Genomic DNA, 23,617 nt, shown 5'->3' with positions numbered 1-23,617 from the left:
ATTTTAGAATGAATCTGACAAATTCCATTAAACTTTTGTTGGATTTTTATTTATAGATTAATTGGAAAGAACTGATTTGTCTATGATATTGAGTCTTTCTATTCACATGCTTTCTGTACCTCACCAGATAGTCAGGTTCTTTTATGCTTCTCATTAACTTTTATGATTTTTCTCTATAAAAGTTGAAGCCTGGGCCCTGGCAGGGTAATTCAGTTGGTTATCAACCTGATACACCAAGATTGTGGGTTTGATTCCAGGTCAGGGCACATATAAGAATCAACCAATAGCTCCAGCTGGTTTGGCTCAGTGGATAGAGCGTCGGCCTGCAGACTGAAGGGTCCCGGGTTCGATTCTGGTCAAGGGCACATGCCTGGGTTGCGGGCTTGATCCCCAGTAGGGGGTGTGCAGGAAGCAGCTGATCAATTATTCTTTCTCATCATCTCTCTCCCTTTCTCTTCTTCTCTGAAATCAATAAAAATATATATATTTTAAAAAGAATCAACCAATGAATGCATAGTAAGTGGAACAACAAATCTCGCTCTCTCTTTCTTTCTAAAACTCAATAAATAAAAGTTATTAAAAATAAAAGTTGAAGCTTGGGCTATCCTTGGTCTCCCTGAGGCTGGGTCTATTCTCCTGCCACTTCCTATTCTCCTAGGTCTTCCTGGCTCCAAGGAGAGCCAGATGAATTCTCCCACCCTCAAAAGCCAGCCCTTCTACTTTTTACTGCTCGGCCACAGTGGGATTCTTGTAAGCATCAGGATCTGAGATGTGTTCATGTGCTGTCGTTTTTTGCATGAGTTTGTTGTGAAATTGGAAAAATAATCTTGTGCAAATGAAAAGGCTCCCTCTACTTTTCTCTGAAGCTTAGCTGTTACCCACCCTGCCCCTTCTCCCTCCCTGACTGAGTGTGTCATCTTTGCTTCTGAACTTAAACTCCTCCCCTGTCCAGCCTGGCCTTACTCCCACACAGCGCCCCAGGGTGAATGACCCTGTTACTGCATAGTCTCACTCAGTCCTGCCCACACACCTTTACCCATTATTTATCCTATCCTGATATGCCTTTTCTCATCTATTTTGCCTAACCAACTCCTTCACTAATTCAGCACCAATTCAAGTCTCCTTTCCTTTTTGAAACACTCCTTACATTTGGTATTAAACAATTTTGTGCTTAATTGTATACCTAGCCAGACCCGGAGTGGTGGGCTGAAGAAAGAGCATGACTCAAGGCAGGAAAACATGGGCCAGATTACAGTCTTATCATGTATTAGCTGTGATACTTTGTGCAAGTCGCCTAATTTCTCTCAGCCTTGATTTTCTCATTTGTAAAATGGAAATAATACTACCCATTTTGAGTGTTGTCTACCAAACTGTACTGAAAGATCTTTTGCCAATAGCTACTTGTTTCTTTCACAGTGCCTTGAAGAGGTTGTAAAATACAGTGGGGCCTTGACTTACGAGTTTAATTCGTTCTGTGACGGAGCTCATAACTCAAATTACTCGTATGTCAAATCATAAAGTGAACGAGTGAGACACGTGATGCTGGGCTGATGTTGTGGCGTTCACTGTGATGTTCGCTGCGCCAAGTAGCAGTGGGGTATCTGAAGCTGGCTCATAACCCGAATTTTAGCTCACAACTCAAAGCAAAAAATCGGCCGAGAGACGGCTCATATCTCGAAAAACTCGTTAGTCGGGACACTCGTAAGTCAAGGCCCCACTGTATGTGCAAAAGCAACACTTTGAAGGTGACCCTGTAGGGAAGTTCTTGGTCACCTGTACTAATAAAGAAATTGGTAGGCCAAGAACATCAGATTATCCAAAAATACCTGTATTTAATTTCTGAATAAACTGAGTTTGTGGAGCAGCAAATTTTTCTTATTAATTGTATTTTATTTGGGGTAATATTAAAACCAGTTTGCATTTTCTAAGGCTAGAATTAAAACATTGTCTTAGAAAATCCACAAGATGGATTCGTCTTTGTCTAACAAACAGAATGCTGACTACATCAAATTATCTTGATAAACACAGAGCACATGAAAGGTTTAGAATGGACAGCTTCAGATCATAAACCTCTTTAGAATTGTGCTGTTCCTTCTGAATATTCCAGGAACACTCATGAAGCAAGTGTTCAAAATATCATTTCTAAATATGTCCCCTTTGTAAAAATTCTTGCCTGCTGAATACAAGGAAAGCATGTGACCTCTTTCTTACCTGTAGTCTGTAAGCTTAAACCTGGGTCCAACTTTGTGTGAGGCTTCGAGCTGATGAACAGGTAACAGAGCACACAGGCGGTGACAACGAAGGCCAGGAGGACCACCGCTGCTATGGACAGGCCCACAAGAGCGCCAATACTGGGGAGAGAAGACCATAGAGGAGCTGAGCTTCAGGAAGGGACTTTGGAGGCAGCATGTTATAGGAGAAGTGTCCTTCTGTCTCTACTTGTCTTAAACAGGCTTTCTGTGCCTAAGCATGGGAAAGAGTATCAACTATATGTCAAGTATTCCCCACATACATGGCATGCCTCAGTGCAACCACATAGTTGGGACTCAGTACTATAGTTTACTCACTAGATGATTTATTAAAAAGGATATTAAAGGATTCAAATCCACAGCCAGATGCAGAGATACATAGGGTGATGTCATGAACAAAAGAGCTTTGGGGAGCTTGAGGCCTGGTAGCACATGGAAGCATTCTTGTTCCCCAACGTGGAAAAGCTCTCCAAAAAATAAAAATAAAAAGATCAACTACTGTCCTTTTGGGTTTTTACAGAGGCTTCATTATGTCGTCATGATTGACTAAGTTATTGCCCATTGACAACTGAACTCAACCTCCAGCCCTTCTCCAAGAGGTCGGGAAAAAGGGGCATGGGGAGGACTGAAACCAAACCTCTAATCATGTGGTTGGTTTTCCTGACAACCAGACCCTGCCCTTGGGTGGAGCCCAAAAGACACCTTTATTATTTTCAACACTTAGGACATTCCATAGGTTTTGGGAGCTGTGAGCCAGGAATTGTGGATAAAGACCAAATACCTTATAAGTCACAGCATCGCAGACTCCTTCTAACCCTCCTCCCTGACCCAAGCCACAGACTCCTTCCTGCCTTTGCCATTTCTGCCAGATTTCATTTCCTGCTAGCTGATGGCTAATTTCCACTAAACAGAAACACCTTAGAGCTTCAGAGAATCTGTATTCCCATGGCTAAATAAATTATTGGATACCCCTGCAATGGAGTAATATAGAGCCCTTAAAAACATGTTTTCAAATAACATTTAAGATCAAGGCTCAATCCAGATGAGATAATGTTAAATGAAAAGAGGACACACTACTAAATATATAACATAACCCCAACTCAAATAAATTGACATAAATATATACATAATTATACATATGCAAGGTTGGACAGAAATACACCAAAATGCTAACAGGCTGTCGCTGGCTGAAGCCCAGGCTCTGAATGTCCTGTCCCTGCCCCATTAGGTTTATAATTGTAAAATATTCTGGCCAGAGTTTCAAATGCTAGCATTTGTATCTTTTTGCCTGAGGGCTTTCTTGGGCCCAGAACAGTACCAACACAGTGAGCAGGTCAGAAGTGCAGGAAAATGAACGCCTGCCTTCTCACACCAGCACACAACTAATGACTGACATAAGTAGGTACGTAAATACCCAGTTTTTTGGCACTTGGGCCGAATGACTCTGAGATGTAGATTCTACATGGGCTGGCTGAGTTTAACAGGTTTAAGTTCCGGTGATCCTCAGTGGTGACTTACTTGGTAACACCATCATTAGCTCCTTCCCTCCCCACCTCCTCAATTCCCCACCCTCCACCGGTGTCTTTTAGAATTGATTTCATGTAAACTATCTGCCCTCAAATCCTTGTTTCCAAGTCTTTTGGGGAAACCAAGTTAAAATACTGGATCTCCCATGATTTCTTTCCTCTTTTATCTCTCCTGTCCTTTCCACATTTTCCACATAGAGCATGTAGTACTTGTTAGTTCTTTGGGCATTATTTCCTCTTTTGAGATATAGTTATCTAATCTAATAATAGACAAACATGGTAATTGACTGTACCTTCGCTACGCCTCCCATTTGCTAATCAGTGTGATATGCAAATTAACCACCAACAAAGATGGCAGCTAATTTGCATACTGCAGGCACGGCAGGACAGCGCCATCCCGTCTGCCCCGCCACCATCCGGGCCTGCTATCTGCGACCCGGGGCGGCGGGCAGGACTGTGACAATCCCCGCCACCCGCCCCACCCTCATCCGGCCCTCCCACGGGGGACCCAGGGCTGGCGGCTGGAAGGCTGCTCCAGCCGGAGCGAAGGCCTGGGTCCCAGGTGCCGGAGGAAAACCGGTGCCAGCAGCCAGGGGGAGGGAAGGTGTGTTGCACGAATTTTTTCGTGCAACAGACCTCTAGTAGTTTATAATGCTCTTAGCTGGAGACTTGTGCACAAGTTGGGATCCCACCTTTTACAAGGGACATCTATGGCCACCTGAATGGAAAAGGGCCCTCTAAAAGTAGGGTCCTTTGAAGAGTGGGTGAGCCTTAGCCTGTTTGTCTCAGTGGATGGAGCGTCGGCCTGGACTGAAGGGCCCTGAAATTTAATCCCAGTCAAGGCATGTACCTCAGTTGCAGGTTCTCTGGCCCTGGTCAGGGTGTGTGCAGGGAGGCAAACCAATCAATGAGTTTCTCTCACATTGATGTTTCCCTCTGACTCTCTCTCTCTCTCTCCTTTCCACTCTCTCTAAAAATCACTGTAAGGCTCTAACCGGTTTGGCTCAGTGGATAGAGCGTCAGCTGCGGACTGAAAGGTCCCAGGTTCGATTCCAGTCAAGGGCATGTACCTTGGTTGTGGGCACATTCCCAGGGGGAGGTGTGCAGGAGGCAGCTGATCGATGTTTCTTTCTCATTGATGTTTCTAACTCTCTATCCCTCTCCCTTCCTCTCTGTAAAAAAAAATCAATAAAATATATTTTTAAAAAATAAAAAATAAAAAAAAATCACTGTAAGGATTAACAACAACAACAACAACAACAACAAAAAGTGGGTGAGAGAGCTGAGGGGGGGATATATCCCAGATCAGTGGTTAGTCAGGAAGTGGGCACTGTTTCTGATGGTTTGTCTGGGGACAGAGGAACCAGCCCCCAAGTACAGAGCTGGGACAGAGCAGGAGAAGCTCTAAGGAGGGAAATCTGTGCCTAGCACAAGATGAACTTTAAATGGTCAGAGTTGTCCCATGTATTGCCTCGAGAGGGGTAAATTCCCTATGATTGGACAGATTTACACAGAACACCTGGATGAGGACACCTTTCAATGAAGTTAGAGATTCCTGCCCTGGGTGAGAAATTGAACAGCTGCTAGCTCTTCAATTCAATTTCACAGATTTATGACTATGGTTTCACAGATTTATGACTCTGAAATATAGATAACCTACTGTGGTCCCCTAGAAAAACATTGGAGGGTCAGTCTAACATTTGTTAGGGTTTTTGAGTCGGGCAAGTCTAATTTTGAATCTTGGTTCTGTCACATATAAGCTGAAAAATCCTTCATCTCTTGATCTTCATTTTCTTCATCTGTAAAGGTTCCTATCTCAGGTGTTCATAAGGTTAAATAAGACAGTGCCTGACCACTAATTCTGCCCTCCAGCAAGGCCACTGCCTTTGTCTCACATCCTAATTAAAAAATAATAATAACAGGGTGATTGGAAAGTGGACCAGATAGTTATAACGCCAGCTGCTTATCCACAGGGAACCTTTTCTTCCTCCTCCTCCTCTTCTTCCCTCCCCTTTCCTTTTTCTTTTTGAGTCTTCACTTCTTGAGACATGGTTTTAAAGACAGCAATTCTCATTCTCCTTGAGGTCTATTGAAGGAAACAGTATTTACCTGAAGATTTATGTTTTTTAAGGGCCAGCTTTCATGAAAAGGGTCAAGTAGAGTCCAGAGCAAAATAAGGTCTCTACCTGCAATGGCAGGGAACTGATAGGAGCATGCCAGTAGAGTTTTCAGGGTTTGGGACACACTGATCACCCAGATGTCCTGAGGACCTTCAGTTTTCCTCCTCCACTTTGCAATAGCCTGTGGTGTTTATAAACCACCTTATATTCAAACTGAGGAAGAGTCAGCCCTGCAAGCTAGAACCGTTCAGCTGCCCTTGGGGGTCATAAGATGGGAGCACACTAACATGTGATGTGACCTCAGAACTTACCCCATTACACCCATTACCTGGTTGTCTAAGCCACTAAAGTGTTCTATTGAGGGTCCAAGGCAACTGGAGGGACACAGGGGTGTATAGGGAAAAGGGTTGGTCGTAGAGGGTTGGGGTTCTGGCTGGGTGCAGAGAGCTTACTCATCTCTCTGTTCCCAAGGGAAGGGCTAGCACAGCGCTCAGAAGACAGTGAAGGGTCATGAGTATTTTTTCAAGTGATCTGAGTAGAGCAGGTTGTAAGACAGCCAGGCTACATTTAGACAGTTGTGCAGCAGGACAAGCCTGGGCTTGGAGCCGGACAGGCTTGTGGCACTCCCTGATAGTAACCTCATGGCTTTCAAGTTTTCTCATCTGTGAATTGGAGAGAAAACGTGCCAGGTTGCAAATGTGTGACTGCATCTAGCCTTGGATGGTCCTAGGTAATGTTCTTTAAATCTCAGTCTGCTGTGACATTGCTAGAAGATCTCGAACAATTCACTTTCATATTCCAAGTTTCCCTTTCCCCACTTATGAGCATGGGAAAGGGAACTCACATTTATTGAGCATCTACAATACATCCTAGTCACTTTCACATGCATACTTCACTTAATCCTCACAACAATTCCATAGGACAGGTATTACTATTACCATTTCAGAGATGAAAAAGAGGCTCGGAGATAGTTTGCCTGAATTCACATAGCTATTACTAGTAAGTGACAGAGCCGAGGTTTGGACTGGGTTCTAACCACTCCAAAAGCTCCACATTGTCTCTATACTTCAAAGGGAAGTAAGTACTATTATACTGGTACTTCAGCACCCACTTCAGTGCTAAGTACACAGTGAGTTTTAAACAAAGACTCCATTGTTACACGTTAGGTACATGTCTTATCTCTCTGAATGGACTGTAAGCTCCTGAGGGGCAGGGAATAATTGATTTTTGTGTCCCCAGTGCATAGCATAGCACCTGGCATACAGCAAAGGCTATAATAAATGAATGAAAACATGGATGAACAGAAAATAAATTAATATACTTCTCTGGGTTACAGATAGCAGCTGAGTGTGCAGGAACTGAAAAACTAGCTATCTGAAAGTCCTTTCGAATTATGGTTTGAGCTGTTTAGAAAAAGCAATAATAATAACTCTAATTGTCAGTGGCATATGCCAAGTTGGTTTTCACCTCTTTATTTCATTTGGTTCTTGCCCTAGTAGGAAATCAGGGCAATGATTTATCATCCTTCCCATTTGATAGATGAAAAGACAAAGGCTCAGAGAAGTTTGAGTGGCAGGCTGTCCCACTCAGAGGGCATGCAGCCGCTGGTGAACTACCTCCAGGGACAGGAAAATCACTGTCTACTGAGTTAGCCCACTCCGTTTCCGCTGATGCCTATTTCCCAGAGCAAGTTTGGGGTCAAGTCTTACTTTCTGGGTGAGGCCTTTGGAGATGGAGAGAGATTGAGACCAATTGCTCTCAGCCCCACACTGAAGTTCCAGGAATATCAGCAACGGCCTAACTAATCCCTTCCCTGAACTAGTGGGGAAACTGAGGCCCTGTGTGTGGATCTTCAGGCAATGACACTGCTATGGCACAGCCTGAGCGGGCTTCTGCTGTAGCATTATGCCATCGTCTCATGATGAACTTGAAGGCAGCCTTGATCCCTGGGTCTTCTGTCTTAGCTCAGGAGGGGAGTACACCCCCAGCACTGAGCACAGGGCCTAGAAAAGCTGTGCTCAGCAGGAGGTGGCTGAAAGAATGACTGAATGGCAGGGGGAAGAAAAGAGTTGAGGCTGGGCTGAGGCTGGGGTTGAGCTGGCGTGTAGCCTCAGGTGAGGAGTAAGGCTTGAAGCTGAGGTTTGGATGTAGGTCTATATAATGTTTGGAATCAGGGTGGGGAAGGAGAGCTGCGGTGGGATTGCAGGGGGAATTAGGGGCAGGTTGAGCTGGTGGATAGATGGGTATTGAGGAGTCAAGTCAGGGATGAGGTTGATGTTGATTTTAGGAAGGAGACCCTGGTGGGTACTTGAATGAGGGTGGAGTTTGTGTTTCCTGTGAACATTGGAAGATGGGAGTTTGCTGTTGGGGAGAGGGTTGGTATGTAATTTGGGGTTGGGTTGAGGGTGGTGGTGGATGACGCTTGGAGAGGGTTTAAACTGAAGGTTTTCCTGGGTGGAGTTGGGGTGAGGTTCAAGCTTTGATTTGAATAATGGGTCGGATCAGGATCAGGAGGGGGGAATGGAGCTGAGAAGAGGTTGCAGAGGGAGTCGGGTTGGTGATGGATGAGGGCAAACGTTAATATTGGGCCCGCGGGGGGTGGCGCCGATATTGGGATGGGCACTTGGATGAGCACTGAGGGTTGGCTACGCAGCCTGGCTGAGATGGGAAGAGAGGGTTCAAACTAGATTGGGGTGCTCGGTGGGGTGAGGGCCAGGGCCAGTACCTGAGCCACCACATGTAGCTGTGCTCGTAGGGGAAGAAGCTGTGCGGGTCGTCGCAGCAGTACTTGTGGTCGCGGAAGCCGCAGCAGAAGACGGCGGCCGCCTCGCCCCCCGGCCGCGGGCAGCTGAAGCCGCGCACCTCCTCCAGCTCGGCGCTCACGTAGCTCGTGCAGGCGCCGCTCATCGCGCCGGGCGCCGGCCCCGCCGCCCCGGGCCACGGAAGGAAGGCCGGCGAGAGGAGACGCGGGCGAAGACAGGACTGAGCTCTAGAGAGACAGAGACCGAGAGAGGCGGGGGTAAGCAGAGACCAGAGAGAGACAAGGCGAGAGGCGCCGAGACGAAGCGCTTAGAGACCCGAGTCCCCAAGGACCCGGAGAGGCGACCAGGTAGGCGGACAGGGCGCGGCCGGAGGGGAGGTGGAGGAGGGAGAGCCGCGGGGGGAGGACCCAGGAGCAATGGGAGTGGAGAGCGGCGGGAAGGAGGCGGGCGCGGGGTGGAGGGCGCCGGCGGAGCTGGGAGGAGGGAGCTGCCTCGGAGAGCCGCCTGGGCACCGGGCCGGCCCCTGCCCGCTCTTCCCCCAGCGGCCCCCCTGCGTCCCCAGTGACTGCGCGAGGTGCTGGATGCTCAGACGAACAGCACGTGTCCTGGGTGGCAGGGCGCCGATTCCACACCTGCACGGGCACCGCCTGGCGCTGGGCACTGTGCGGGGCGCGGGGCGCGGGCATCTCAGGGCAGAGGCAGGCTAGTGCGGGGCGCGGGGCGCGACCAGCCGGCGACCACACAGTAGGGTCAGTATGGGATGGTTAACACCTGACCTCACGTAACCTTCACAACAACTCCGAGGACCAAGGATTGTCAAACCCGTTTTATAAAGGAGAGCTCAGGGGCAGAGAGAAGTCATCTTTCCTGGCCCTCAGGCCCGCGGGATGGTAACCTGGGTCCGGCTCCTTCCCCGGGCCTTGCTCTCACAGCGCCTCTCTACCAGGGGACTTTTAAATGCCCTCATCCTCCGGCTCCCTTGCCGCTTCATTCCTTCCCTGAGCAGCTAGCTCATGCACTGACCTGTTCCTACTCCCCTGTTCACACCCTGTCCACACTGGCCTAGGACAAGGGGGCTAATTAATGTCCCAGATGGTGTCCCCACCCACCAGGAAGCAAAGCCAGTACACCTCTTCATTCTCAAAAATTATTTCCAGTTCATAAGGGCACTGTCCTCACGAGGGTCAGAGGACCACAATCTGAAGGAGCTGTATGAAGCCCTTAGAGCAGTGGTTCTCAACCTTCCTAATGCCGCGACCCTTTAATACAGTCCCTCATGTTGTGGTGACCCCCAACCATAAAATTATTTTCGTTGCTACTTCATAACTGTAATTTTGCTACTGTTATGAATCGTAATGTAAATATCTGATATGCAGGATGTATTTTCATTGTTACAAATGGAACATAATTAAAGCATAGTGATGAATCACAAAAACAATATGTAATTATATATGTGTTTTCTGATGGTCTTAGGCGACCCCTGTGAAAGGGTCGTTCGAAAAAAAAAGAGAAAGGGTCGTTCGACCCCCAAAGGGGTCGCGACCCACAGGTTGAGAACCGCTGCCTTAGAGATTTCCTGTCTGTCCTCTCAGGGTACATTGGGGAAACCGAGGCTCTGAGAGATTCGCAGTTTGGCTGGATCGCACTGAGCCAGGACCAGGGACTTCTGAGCGTTAATTGTCCCATTCATTATGTGAATAATTCCCTTTCAGCCAATCACAGGTACTGGGGCTTGAAAAGGACTGGTGGGCCATGTAATCAGTTATTGAGTCACAGCTAGCGTTAAAAATAATAATTAAATGGAATGGGGAAAGTGCATGGCAGATAGTAATGCTTTGTAAAATGCATTTCTTACTCTGAGCCAGGTCAAAAGATTTAAAAGCCACTGAATCTGACACCTCCCATTGTACACGCTTCATTGGTAGCTCTCCTCATCTTTCACAGCAGTGGGTAGAGTAGGAAATGATGGGATGCGTTGGGACTCCCCAATTCTTCCATCCCTTGCTTTGGGTGTGTGTGGGATAAATCATGGGCATCCGGGGATCTGGGCTCAAGCCCTAGCTCAAACCCTTCCTCAGTTTTTCTCTCTGTGCTTCCAGTTCCTTTTCTTCATCTAAGCCGGCTCCTCAGATACAAATGTGTGCCATGCCTTTGACCTGGGGCCCCTGAGAGGGGTTGGGTCTGGGTCTGCTCTTGAGAAACACAGAGTATAGTGGGGGAGTCAGACAGACATCACAGGACAGGGCAGTGAAAGGGGAAATGCAGGGACCATGGCCATCTGAAGAGGGGTCACCATCTGAAGGACCAGGGAAGAGTTTTGAGGGGGTAGTGTCCTCAAGAATCACTCTAAGGTCAAATATGAAAACTGGAGGGAATTGTTATTATCCCTCAGAAAACTTTTTCCAGCTGGAGATTTCTGCAAACTGTGCACTGGATAGTGTACTCTAATGGAGGTGCATTTTGGCCTCTTTATTTATTAGATGGAGAGTAAAGGGGAGGCGTGGAATCCTGTAGAAGGGAGAGAGCACTCCTGGAGACATGGGGTTCAACAGCTGGGCAGTAGAAAGCGCTCTGCTCTGGCTTTTGGTAAAATTGGGAAGCTGCCAACAGTTTTCAAAGTCTTTTTTCAGCCAAGAATTAATTTGTTCCTTCCAACAACCCTGTATGTGAGCCAAGCTAGGATGATTGTGCCTCTGAGAGACATAACAAGCCCAGTGTCACACAGGCAGGACTGGTACCCACGGCTGTCTAGCCAGGGGACCCTTTGGCAGTTTGATGAAGACTATGGACCTCTATTCAGAAGGATATTTTTAACTACGAAAAATAAATTACTTTGGAATACAGAGGAAACCAATTATATAAAATCATTATCAAAATATTTATTTTGTGATTTAGTCCTTTTTAAAAACATTAAATAACAAGCTCTAGAAATTGGTCTATTACCTATTGTAATTTCGAGGTAGTCAATGAGTGTAAACAGTATTTCAAGACATCGTTACTGTAATGCAATACAGAAATATCTATGATTTCTATTGGTGACAGAGTCTCAGGTACTGCTAATACTGTTGTGATTTGTTGCTTACATGCATGATAGAAGGAAATGCTACATTTTAGTTGGAGGTTAGTGAAAACAAGGATGTATATTTTTCAACTCTATCCATGGATCCCCTGGGTTCTGTAGAATCTATGCTAAAATCTTCTGCCTCTTCTGGTCTAGCTCCTACTCCAATGCTTGTTACTTTATCACATGCATCATGTTTCTTCCTGCAGACACTTATTGCAGACCTACTATGTGCCAGACAGTTTTACATCTTGCATGTCATATAGTCTTGAAAACTTCCTTTGAAGTAGGTGTTATTCTTTCCATTTTGCAGACAAGATAACTGAGACTCGAGGAGGTTAAGTGATTTACCCAAAGCCACACAGACAGTAGCTGAAATCAGAGTCTTGTACCACCTCTTCATTCCTCTCCAACTGAGGTTTGGGGGTCAGTGTCTCCAACACCAGAAGGAAAGGAAAGTATGAGAGAAGGGTAAGCAGGGAGAATTCACAGTTATGGAGAACACACGCAAAGTAGAAATTGTGCTGTGCTTTTCATTATCTCCTTTAATCCGCACAACAACCCTATGCAGTATAACTCTATTAAAAAATAAGTAAATAATACATATCTATAATAATAAAAGCATAATATGCTAATTAGACCAGACATCCTTCCGGACCTCCTTCCGGACAAAAGTGGGGGGCTGCGAGGGAAGCCCGGGTCTTGGGTGCCAGAGGGAAGCCAGTGCTGACAGCTGGGGGAAGGAAGGCCTACTCTTGCCCAAATTTCCTGCATCAGGCCTCTAGTTTATTATAAAACACAAATTAGAAAATATAAATAAACCAAAATAAAAATCACCTATAATCTCTCCACACAGAAATATCATTTAATACTTTGGTATGGAGAGTTCCAGATGCACATATACACACACAATTTTACACCCACTTTACGGATACGAAAACTGGACCCAGAGAGGTTAAGTAACTTGCCCAAGGATGTACCAGTAATAAGTTTCAGTCACCTGTGGTCTGACCTTAGGCAGGTCACCTTTCCTCTCTGTATCAGGGCAGTAGGGAGAGCCAAAGCCTGGCACTTGGAAAGCCATAACTGGAAGGAAGCCCCTCTGAGTGGTTTTCAAAATAGTGCCCTCTAAACCAAGGCAGCCTTGCTCCAGGAGCCTGTTTTCTTGGAGAGGGTTAGGGGGAGGGTGGGAGGCGGGGCCGGGCAGGGTTGGGGGTGGGGGAACCGCCTGCTCCCTGTGGTGGGCCACAGAGCTTGCAGCTGCAGTTGGGTGACTAGTGACTGCAGTTAACCAATCAATTGGGGATGAGAATCCGGTGCAACCCTCCTGTGATTGAGAACACAGTTCTTCTCAGTGGGCTTGGCCACATGTGTGGTCCGTTAGGAGTCCCTGGACTCTCCTCTTGCCCTACAGCCCCAGCTTGTGCCCACCTGGACCCCTTCCCTAGTGACTCCCTCAGATTCTTTCCCCAACCTTCCAGAATGAGGCTCTTGTATCTCATCCTAAGAGAAGTAGCTTTGCCATGGTGGAACAAAAAAATGCAGGGACAGCCCTGGCCAGTTGCTCAATGGTTAGAGCACCAGCCCAGAGACCAAAGGGTAGCTGGTTCGATTCCCAGTTAAGGGCACAAACCTCGTACCTCCGTTGCAGGCTCCATCCCCGCCCAGGCAAGCTCTTGCGGGAGAGACACAATGATGCGACTCTCTCACATCAATGTTTTTCTCTTTCTCCCCCGATCCCTCTCTCCCTTCCACTCTCTCTAAAAGCATCTACTGTCTTGACTGTACGTGTACCAGTCATTGAGCACCTTCCATGTTCCATCATCTCACAGGAATTACAGTTTCAAACTCCAGGTCAGAAGTTGTACCTGCTTCAGCCCTGGTTTCACAGCCTAGGGCCTGGTTCTCAAAGGCAGAGCTGCAGCTTTGTACTGCCTCTGTTCCTTTGTGTGCCTTTGTGCAAATCAGAAAGAAATATACCTCATCCTCTGGCCTGATGTAGCTCCATGCTGAAGATAAGGCTTGGTAATTAGAGTTCAAACTAGATTTCAACTCTCACTTATCCCTTCTTCTGGACACCTTCAAAACCTACATGACCATAAAGGTCAACCCTGCCTCAAGGAAGAAACTAATAAACAAACAAATAATTTTGAAATATGGGTATTTTAATATATAATGCTATTGAAACTCAGGTTAATTTATTCACCTCAGGACCCATTCAAGAATGGCAGATACTAGGATTTGTTCTGGTCTGCCAGTCCCCAAAGCTCAAAGAAACACTGCCTTTGCCCTCCTCCTCCTTCTTCATTTTATTTTATTTTATCTTTATTGTTGAGTATTACAAATGTCCCCCTGATTTTGCCTATCTTCTGCTCTGGTCTCAGCAAGCGTCCAGCACTTTCCATATTATTAAGCATTTTTCACGTTCACAGTTCTTTTCCAGCCTAAGATCATCCATTTCTGGAATTTATTCCAAGACCGCTGCACCCTGGAGTGAATGTCTGGTTCTCTCCAAGAACCAGTGTCTCCAACGCTGAACCCTCCCTGTCCCTGCTGGAGTGTTACTGAAGTGCAGAAAGCAGAGAATAGAGGGAAAGGCAGGGATTTTGGTACCAGATTAGCCTGGATTCTAATCACTACTTGGCAACCAGTTGGCTAGGGTACACTTTGGACTTTACATTTAACCTCATCTGTAATATAGAAGTCATAGTACCTGTCTCATTGGGATAAGATATAGCTATGTGAGCACTCAGTAAAGGTTGCTTCTCTTCTTCCTCCCACTTTGCTAAGAGCAAGGTTTATGTCTCATGCTAGGTCTACATACAAGAAAAACTTCAGCCTTTGTCTACAGAAGACTCATTGAATTTTGGGGGGTGGTATTGGTTGATAGAGTTATATAGGTTTCAGGTGTACAATCCTATAATACATCATCTGTACATTGTACTGTGTTTTCACCGCCCCAAGTCAAGTCTCCTTCCATCACCATTTACCCCCCCTTTACCCTCTTCTACCTATCCACGTTGTCAGTCTGTGTCTATGAGTTTTTTGTTTTTTTCTTTGCTTAATCCCTTCACCTTTTTCACCCAGCCTCATAGCCCTGCTCCCCTCTGACAGCTGTCAGTCTGATCTCTGAATCTATGAGTGTGTTTCTATTTTGTTTGTTAGTTTATTTTCTTCATTAGAGCCCACATATGAGCGAAATCATATGGTGCCTGTATTTCTCTGACTGGCTTATTTCACTTAGCATAATACTCTCCAGGTCTGTCCATGTTGTCTGTCGCAAAAGGTAAGAGTTCCTTCTCTTTTATGGTTGAGTAGTATTCCATTGTGTAAATATGTACCACAATAGGACTATGAGGTGTTACTAATATTCTTGATGTCCCTCCTCTGGGAGGCATCATGACCCCATTGAGGCCCCGAGAAGTAAAATACTTTGCCCATGAGTCACTCAGCTGCTAAGCGGCAGAGGCAGCTCATCTACTGATGGGCACTTGGGCTGCTTCCAAATCCTGGCTACTGTAAATAATGCTGTAATGAACAAAGGGGTGCATATGTTCTTTCCAATCAGTGTTTTGGGATTCTTTAGGATATATACCCAGAAGGGGAATTGGTGCCTTATAAGGCAGTTCCATTTTTAATTTTTTGAGGTAACTCCATACTGCTTTCCACAGTGGCTGCACCAATCTGCATTCCTACCAACAGTGCATGAGGGTTCTCTTTTTCCACATCCTCACCAACACTTGTCTGTTGATTTATTGATGATAGCCATTCTGACATCAGTGAGGTGGTTTTAATTTGCATTTCTCTGATGCTTAGTGATGTTGAGCATCTTTTCATATGTCTATTGGCCATCTGTGTGTTCTCTTTGGAGAAGTGTCTATTCAGGTCCTTTGCCCATTTTTAAATTGAATTGTTTGTTTTTGAGTTTTATGAATTCTTTATAAATTTTGGATATTAAGGTTTTTAAAAAAATATATTTTATTGATTTTTTACAGAGAGGAAGGGAGAGAGATAGTTAGAAACATCAATGAGAGAGAAACATTGATCAGCTGCCTCCTGCACACCTCCTACTGGGGATGTGCCCGCAACCCAGGTACATGCCCTTGACCGGAATCGAACCTGGGACCCTTCAGTCCGCAGGCCGACGCTCTATCCACTGAGCCAAACCAGCCTCGGCTGGATATTAAGTTTTTTTTCAGATGTATCATTGGCGAATATGTTCTCCCATTCAGTGGGTTATCTTTCCATTTTGTTGATGGTTTCCTTTGCTGTGAAAAAATTCTTTAGCTTGATGTAGTCCCATTTGTTTATTTTTTTCTTTTGTTTACCTTGCCTGAGGAGCTATATCAGAAAAAATGCCCAGCCAGTGTTTCTCAGTGGATTGTGCATCATCCCATGCACCAAGAGGTCATTGGTTCGATCCCCAGTCAGGGCACATGCCCGGGGTTGTGGACTTGATCCCCAGTCGGGGGGGGGGGGGGCATGTAGGAGGCAGCCGATCAATGTTTCTTTCTCATTGATGTTTCTCTCTCTCTTCCTCTCTGTCTAAAATCAATAAAAAAACACACACCCATATTTAAAAAAGAAAAAAAGATTGCTATAATAAACGTCCAAGATTTTACTGCCTATGTTTTCTTCTAGGATTTTTATAGTTTTGAGTCTAACATTTAAATCTTTAATCCATTTTGAGTTTATTCTTGTGTATGGTATAAGAAGATGGTCTAGTTTAATTTTTTGCACGTGTCTGTTCAATTTTTCCAACACCATTTATTGACTAGACTATCTTTACCCATTGTATGTTGTTGCCTCCTTCATCAAATATTAATTAACCATAAAAGTGTGGGTTTATTTCTGGGCTTTCTATGTTTTGTTCCATTGATCTATATGTCTATTTTTATGCCAGTACCATGCTATTTTGATTACTGTGGCCTTGTAGTATAGTTTGATATCAGGTAGCATGATTCGTCTAACTTTGTATTTCTTTCTCAAGAGCACTGTGGCTATTTGGGATCTTTTGTGGTTCCATATAAATTTTTGGAATATTTGTTCTAGTTCTGTGAAATATGCCATTGGTATCTTGATAGGAATTGCGTTGAATCTAGATTGCTTTGGGTAGTATGGACATTTTAATGATGTTAATTCTTCCTATCTATGAACTCAGTATATGCTTCCACGTATTTGTATCTTCTTCAATGTCTTTCTCCAGTGTCGTATAATTTTCTGAGTACAGGTGTTTTACATCCTTGGTTAAACTTATTCCTAGGCATTTTATTTTTGGGGATGCAATTGTAAATGGTATTGCTTTCTTAGTTTCCCTTTTTGACAACTCATTATTGGTGTATAAAAATGCAACAGATTTCTGGATATTTATTTTGCAACTTGCTACTTTACTGAATTCATTTATCAGTTCTAGTAATTTTTTTGTGGAATCTTTAGGGTTCTTTATATATAATATCATGTCATCTGCTGCAGAAGACTCTTAGTTAACTTTGTCAACCCATGACTAGAACTACTTTTTCTCTTGGCCTTAGGCAAGTCTGTTTCCCTCTGAGCCTCCGTTTTCTGTCTTTTAAGTGGGGATAGTAATACCCAAATAACCACAAGAACTACTATTATTTACTGAATATTTATTATATATCAGGCACTGCGGTGCTTTATGGGTGTCCTGTCATTTAACCAGCACAATAGGACTATGAGGAGTTATTAATATTTCCAATGTCCCTCCCAAAAGGGACATTGAGGCCCAGAGAGGTAAAATACTTTGTCCATGAGTCACTCAGCTGCTAAGCGGCAGCACTAGGATGTGAATCTGATTGCAACCTATTGGCATTTTGAGCCAGATAATTATTTATTGTAAGGGACAGTCCTATGCACTGTAGGGTATTTATTAGCCTCCCTAGCCTTAACCCATTAGATGCCAGTAGTACCCATGCCCCACTGTGACAGCCAAAAATGTCTTTAGATATTGCCAAGTGTCCCCTGGAGAGCTAAATTACCCTTAGTTAAGAACCACTGCTCTACCCTCTAGAGTTAGACAATGTTTTTCCTCCACAATACAACCAAGCTAGGGAAGCTCTTTTCCCCAAAGGGTCATGAAATCAACTGCAGACAGGCATTACACTAATGCTAATACTATTTCATATTTGTTATAGCCCACTTGCACTTACAAAGTGCCTTCTTATAACTTAGTTTGTCTGAATATTCCAGGTGAGAGAGCACATAAACAGAGTGTCTAGCATAGTGCTCAGCACTTATTAAGTAAAATCTGGGTTTACTTTTATTGGCTAGATGAACCGGTGAAGGCTCAGGGAGGTTGCGTGATTGTCTCAAGGTTACACAGCCAGTAAGGTAGTCTTGTCATTTGTTATGTTGATTAGCCTGTTAACTATTGTTCTCAGCTCTTCTACTTTAAGTCTTAAAGAATTTCAGCTTTCATTGAGAGGAACAAGGCAAATCAGAAGAATTAGAATCTGTTTCCTAGAGTTGAAAAGATCCTAGAGCAGCGGTTCTCAACCTGTGGGTCGCGACCCCTTGGGGGGTCGACCGATCCTTTCACAGGGGTTGCCTAAGACCATCGGAAAACACATATATAATTACATATTGTTTTTGTGATTAATCACTATGCTTTAATTATGTTCAATTTGTAACAATGAAATTGGGGGTCACCACAACATGAGGAACTGTACTAAAGGGTCGCGGCATTAGGAAGGTTGAGAACCACTGTCCTAGAGGCTACCTAGTTCAGCTCACTACTGCACGGTAATACGGGTTGCCAGATAAAATACAGGATGGCTAGTTAAATTTGAATTTCAGATAAACAAGGAATAATTTCTTAATATGTCCCATATTATCACAAATATCAGAATAATGGCAGCAAGAAGTAGGAAAGGGGGAGAACTTTGAAAGATGTTAAGATGTGGGTCAGAGATGGCTATTTGTTCCTGCTCCCCCAACATCTGTTTTCCTCTTCTTCTATGTTAATGGAACCCCCAGTTTTCATCTGGGCACATGGCCATACAGCATTAAAATTTCAGATAAACAAGGAATAATTTCTTAATATGTCCCATATCATCACAAATGTCAGAATAATGGCAGCAAGAAGTAGGAAAGGGGGAGAGCTTTGAAAGATGTTAAGATGTGGGTCCGAGATGGCTATTTGTTCCTGCTCCCCCAACATCTGTGTTTCTAGCTCTCTATCTCTCTCCCTTCCTCTCTGTGAGAAATCAATAAAATATATTAAAAAAAATCTTTATTTCTCAGTGACCCTTATGTCTGTGTATAGCTATGCGACTAAGTCTTCTGAACTGTATGATGTGATGTAGTCCCCCGAAAGGAATAGGACTGAGGTAGTCTATCTTGGATCATGCAGATGTTGGCAACATCCTAGGGATGACAGAGCTATAAGCCTGGGCCCCTAATTCATGGAGCAGAGAAAAGGTTCAACTTTTACATGGGATAGAAAGAAACCTCTGCTTTCTTTGAGACTGTGTTTACTTTGGGTTGCTGTTGTAGTTGCCCAATCTCTATTCTGACACAAAGTGGTAAAAGTCAGGTGAAAGCTAAGATGTAGAGACTAGAGGAGATGTGGGGAGAAGAGGAAGCTACAGAGGCCTTGTCATACCCAAGGCAGCATTTCTTATTTTTCTTTTTTTCAAATTATGAGAGAAAGTTACAGAGCCCTGGCCAAGTTGCTCAATTGGTTAGAGCACTGTCCCTGATACACCAAGGTTGCAGGTTCAATGCTTTGCCAGGGCACATACAAGAATCAACCAATGAATGCATAAATAAGTGGAACAACAAATTGATCTCTCTCTCTCTTTCTCTGTAAAAAATCAATAATTTTTTTTTAGAGTTACAGAGGTAGTAGAAGTGAGCCAGCTGGGCTGCACAGGCTGAGGAAACAGTTACAGAAGCAAAGAAGGGTTCTTGAAGCTTAGGAGAGGGAAAGGCAAAGGTAATGTACCTGGGGGGAAGAAGAGGAGAAAGGAAAAGGTGGGGTGTGCTATCGGAAGGGAGAGTGCACCCCAAGGCAGCATTTCTTTTTTGACCCCCTGCAATATTACCATTCTGGGTGGGGTCCAGGAAGCTATGCAAGCAGCTCAGAGATTTGTAGGGACCCAGGCCTCAGCAATCTCCTCCATCAACCCTCAGGCTGGCCCTGCTGGATCTGGGAGATTTTAACTCTGTCTGCTTTCCAAAGGTGTCTCCATGGTGACCAGCCCTCTAGACAGACCCTGGAGCTGCCTGCTTCTATCAGTAATTCAGTATCTGCTTCTGGCCCCAGTTTATTTCTGTTCTTAAGATCTGGAACTGAAGACAGGCTCTATCATGCTAGGTCAGGTCACTATCATTTCTTTTTTTAAATATAAATGTCATTAAGTTTATTGAGATGACACTGGCTAATAAAATTGTATAGGTTTCAAGTGTACATTTCTATAATACATCATCTATATAATGCATTGTGTGTTCACCACCCGACCCTGTGTTCATTGCAGCATTTTTTTTACCTGCATTCCACAAGGTCCTGAATGACCTGATCCCTGCCTACCTCTCTCACCCTTGTCTTTATCCCTTAGCTCCAGGTTCCATTGACTCCATCCAATCCAGTGTCTTCCTTCCTTAGGACCTTTGAAGGAGCTACTACATCTGCTTAGGTCCTTAGGACCTTCCCATTTCTTTACCTCAACTGATTCTTATTAAAATTTCAGCTCTCAGCTTAAAGCCATTCCTCAGGGAATCCTTCTTAAACTCCAGAATAGGTCCAGTGCTATTTTTTGTTGTTGTTAATTCTCAACAGAGGATATTTTTTTCTATTGATGTTTAGAGAGACTAGAAGGAAGGGAGGGAGGGAGAGAGAGAGAAACATCGATGTGAGAGAGACACATCAATTGTCTGCCTCCCAGGCCAGGGATCAAACGTGCAACCCAGATATGTGCCTTTGACCAAGAATCAAATCCGGGACCTTTTGATCATTGGGCTGATGCTGTAACCACTGAGCAAAACCAGCTAAGGCTCCATGCCACTTTTAAACATGCTCATGGCTCCTTGTATTTCTTCCTGGCACTTGTAATCCTATATAATAAAAGCCTAATATGCTAAGTGTCTGGTAGTCCGGTCATCCTTCAACCAATCAAAGCGTAATATGCTAATGATATGCTAAGGCCGCTCAACTGCTCGCTATGACGTGCACTGACCACCAGGGGGCAGACAGTCGACCGGTCAACCAGTCGCTATGACGTGCACTGACCACCAGGGGACACAGGGGCAGATGCTCAACTGTAGGTAGCTGCTGCTGGGTCGCTGATCAGGACTGAGTGAGATGGGCCGGACACACCCTGAGCCCTCCACGGTCCCTCCGCGGTTGGCCAACCTCCACATCTCTCTCTGGCCCTGATTGTGCTCCAGTGGGGTCCCTTGGCCTGGCTTGTGCCCTCTTACAATCCTGGACCCCTCAGGGGATGTTGGAGAGCCCGTTTCGGCCCAATCCTGCAGGCCAGGCAGAGGGACCCCACTGGTGCACGAATTCGTGCATTGGGCCTCAAGTTCTATAATAATTGGTGTAATTATTTGGTTAATGTTTGTCTCCCCCACTATTCTCTAAGCATCATGACAGCTGGAAACGTGTGTTTTGTTCACTGATGTATCCCTAAAACCTAGTGCAGAACCTGACACATAGCAGAGCTCAAGAAATACTTGTTGATGAATGAATGTTTCTTCCAACCATACTTTTCCAGGAAGTTCCCTCATAGTCACACTCTCCTCCCTCCACTCTCTAGCCCAAATTAGAGAAGTAAATAAGAGATGAATATGGAACCTCCCTTTCTCTGAGGACCTGGGATCAATGATGTTGAAAGAGAATGAATCATTGGGAAGGTGGGAGAAAGGGGCACGGAAGGAGAGCTCAGCAAAAGCAAAGGCCCTTATCATATCCACAGCCAGAAATGAACCCTTTTCAAATTCCTAACCGGTGGTCTCTGGCTTGCTAATCTACCCTAACCTACTAGCAGATTGCTAAGGAATAGGTAATGAGATTTAAGAAGACAGCTAAAATATAGATTAATAATTAAGGCTTGTCAAATAGCTAAACTACTGTCGATGTAAGAAAAGTGCAAACCTGTAGAGAATTTTTATGAGTTTATTTGAACCAAACTGACAACATATATAACAGATTGCAGTTTTTTAAATGTATTTGGAATTAATGAGGTAATTTAAGTAAGATTACATGAAGGAGGTAGAAAGCAAGGAAGGGATTAGATTACAAGATTATGTGCTTTCTTAAGTGTGGTTACACCTTTGAGGAGTATTACTTCCGCATTTCAAAGGTGTGTTAACTGCGATACACAAGAACAATGGGCAGTTTGCTTAAAAACCTTTCACTAAAGAAGTTATAGGCCTGGGGTATGACTACCCAGCATGACCTGCCCTTTTTCGTCCACATTACTGAGTGCTAATATATAACCTAATAAATAAAGTATTTTGCTTAAAAGTAAAGTGTTAGAAGATAATTAAAGTGTTAGTAGAAAATCACATATTAACTACTCAAGTGCTGGCTGATAACTGAGGGATTAATTTAAAACTAAGTTTTTAGCATATACTGGTTAACCAATGACTAAGGTAATAGTTGGAAAGGATTTAAAGTGAGGTTTTCCCTAGGGGATTCTTGCACATTAGAGGGGATTTGGAAACAGCAGAAAGCTGATAAAGCCTATAGGAATGTAGGTCTACTTGAGACTGTAAAATCCTCAGCTGGACTCTAAACTTATGGAGAAATTGTTTGTCTTTGGTTTTCAGATAGGGTTTAGTTCAGGGACCCCATGGAGCTGTTGCTCAAAATGTTTGCCATCTAATTACATTTAATTTGCTAAGGGCCAGGCACTGTGCTAAAGAGAGAAAACAGGCAGTTGCTGAAACAATGAGAATAGAGTGTGGTGAGTGAGCTGAGTGGTGTGTAATAGGAAAGGCTTAGAGCAGTGGTTCTCAACCTTGGCTGCACATTAGAATCACCTGGGAATCTTTTTAAAATCCTGATTTCTGGGCCTCCTCCTCCGGAAATTCTGTTTCTTTGTTATGGGGCGGGGCCACAGCATTAGTAACAAAGAAACAGAATTTTCCGGAGGATAAGGCCCAGAAATCAGGATTTTAAAAAGATTCCCAGGTGATTCTAATGTGCAGCCAAGGTTGAGAACCACTGGCTTAGAGGGTTTGCAAAGGCTGGGTGGAAGGAAAAGCTGGTGAGTTTAGTTCCAGGTATGTTAAGTTGAATTGAGGTGTCTGTAGACATGCCCAGTAGGCAGGTTGATATCAGTCCAAAGTAGAGATTTGAGTCCAAGGCACAGATGGTGGTCAAAACCATGGGGGGAAAAAAATGAGATGGGTGCAGAAGAGTGTATGGAGAAAAGGGACCAGCCTGGAACCTCAACGAAGAACAACAGGGAAGCACAGGGCAGAGGAAGAAACATGAACTGAAACTGAGAAGAAAGGAACACTCAGAGAGAGGGAGAAAACCAAGAGATGACAGTGGCATGAAAACCAAGGGAAGAGAATGTGTCAGGGAGAAGAATGTAGTCTGCAATGTCAGATGTGGCTGAGAGGTCAGGAAGGATAAAGTCAGAGACATGTTCATTGAGAATGTGGTTCTGAGGTTGTCCATCACAAAAATGTCTGATAACTGGGTTTCATTGCATCGGTGTGTGTACCCACACGAGTATATGCCGAGCTGGATCGTAGAGCAGGGTATGTAAGGGTAGTCTGGAGGCCACCTTAGAGGGGCTTATGGTCAATTCAGAGAGCCTTCATTTACTCAGGGCAGCTTTTGAGGACTGTTAGGGGAGACTATGAGAACTATAAGCACAGTTCAAACCTTTCATTGTCCATTGGGAAAACTGAGGACAGAAGACAG

At 44.5% G+C, this 23,617-nt stretch overlaps 1 protein-coding gene across 2 annotated transcripts in view; it reads right to left on the bottom strand.

Annotated features, from left to right (window-relative positions):
- Positions 1-9,041, bottom strand: part of SHISAL2A (shisa like 2A) — an 18,841-nt gene extending 9,800 nt beyond the window's left edge. For both annotated transcript variants that reach the window (XM_014454609.2, XM_006087327.3), the window contains exons 1-2: positions 8,621-9,041; positions 2,212-2,351 (exon numbers count right to left, since the gene is read on the bottom strand). In XM_014454609.2, the coding sequence (XP_014310095.1) occupies positions 2,212-2,351; positions 8,621-8,802 (322 nt within the window). In that variant the 5' untranslated portion in view covers positions 8,803-9,041. The remainder of the gene's footprint in view (positions 1-2,211; positions 2,352-8,620) is intronic.
- Between the last annotated feature and the right edge of the window lie 14,576 nt (positions 9,042-23,617).

Source organism: Myotis lucifugus, unplaced genomic scaffold, assembly GCF_000147115.1.
Source record: "Myotis lucifugus unplaced genomic scaffold, Myoluc2.0 scaffold_37, whole genome shotgun sequence".
Taxonomy (NCBI): domain Eukaryota; kingdom Metazoa; phylum Chordata; class Mammalia; order Chiroptera; family Vespertilionidae; genus Myotis; species Myotis lucifugus.
Note: the sequence above shows the minus strand (reverse complement) of the source record. Positions and strands in the feature narration are given on the sequence as shown.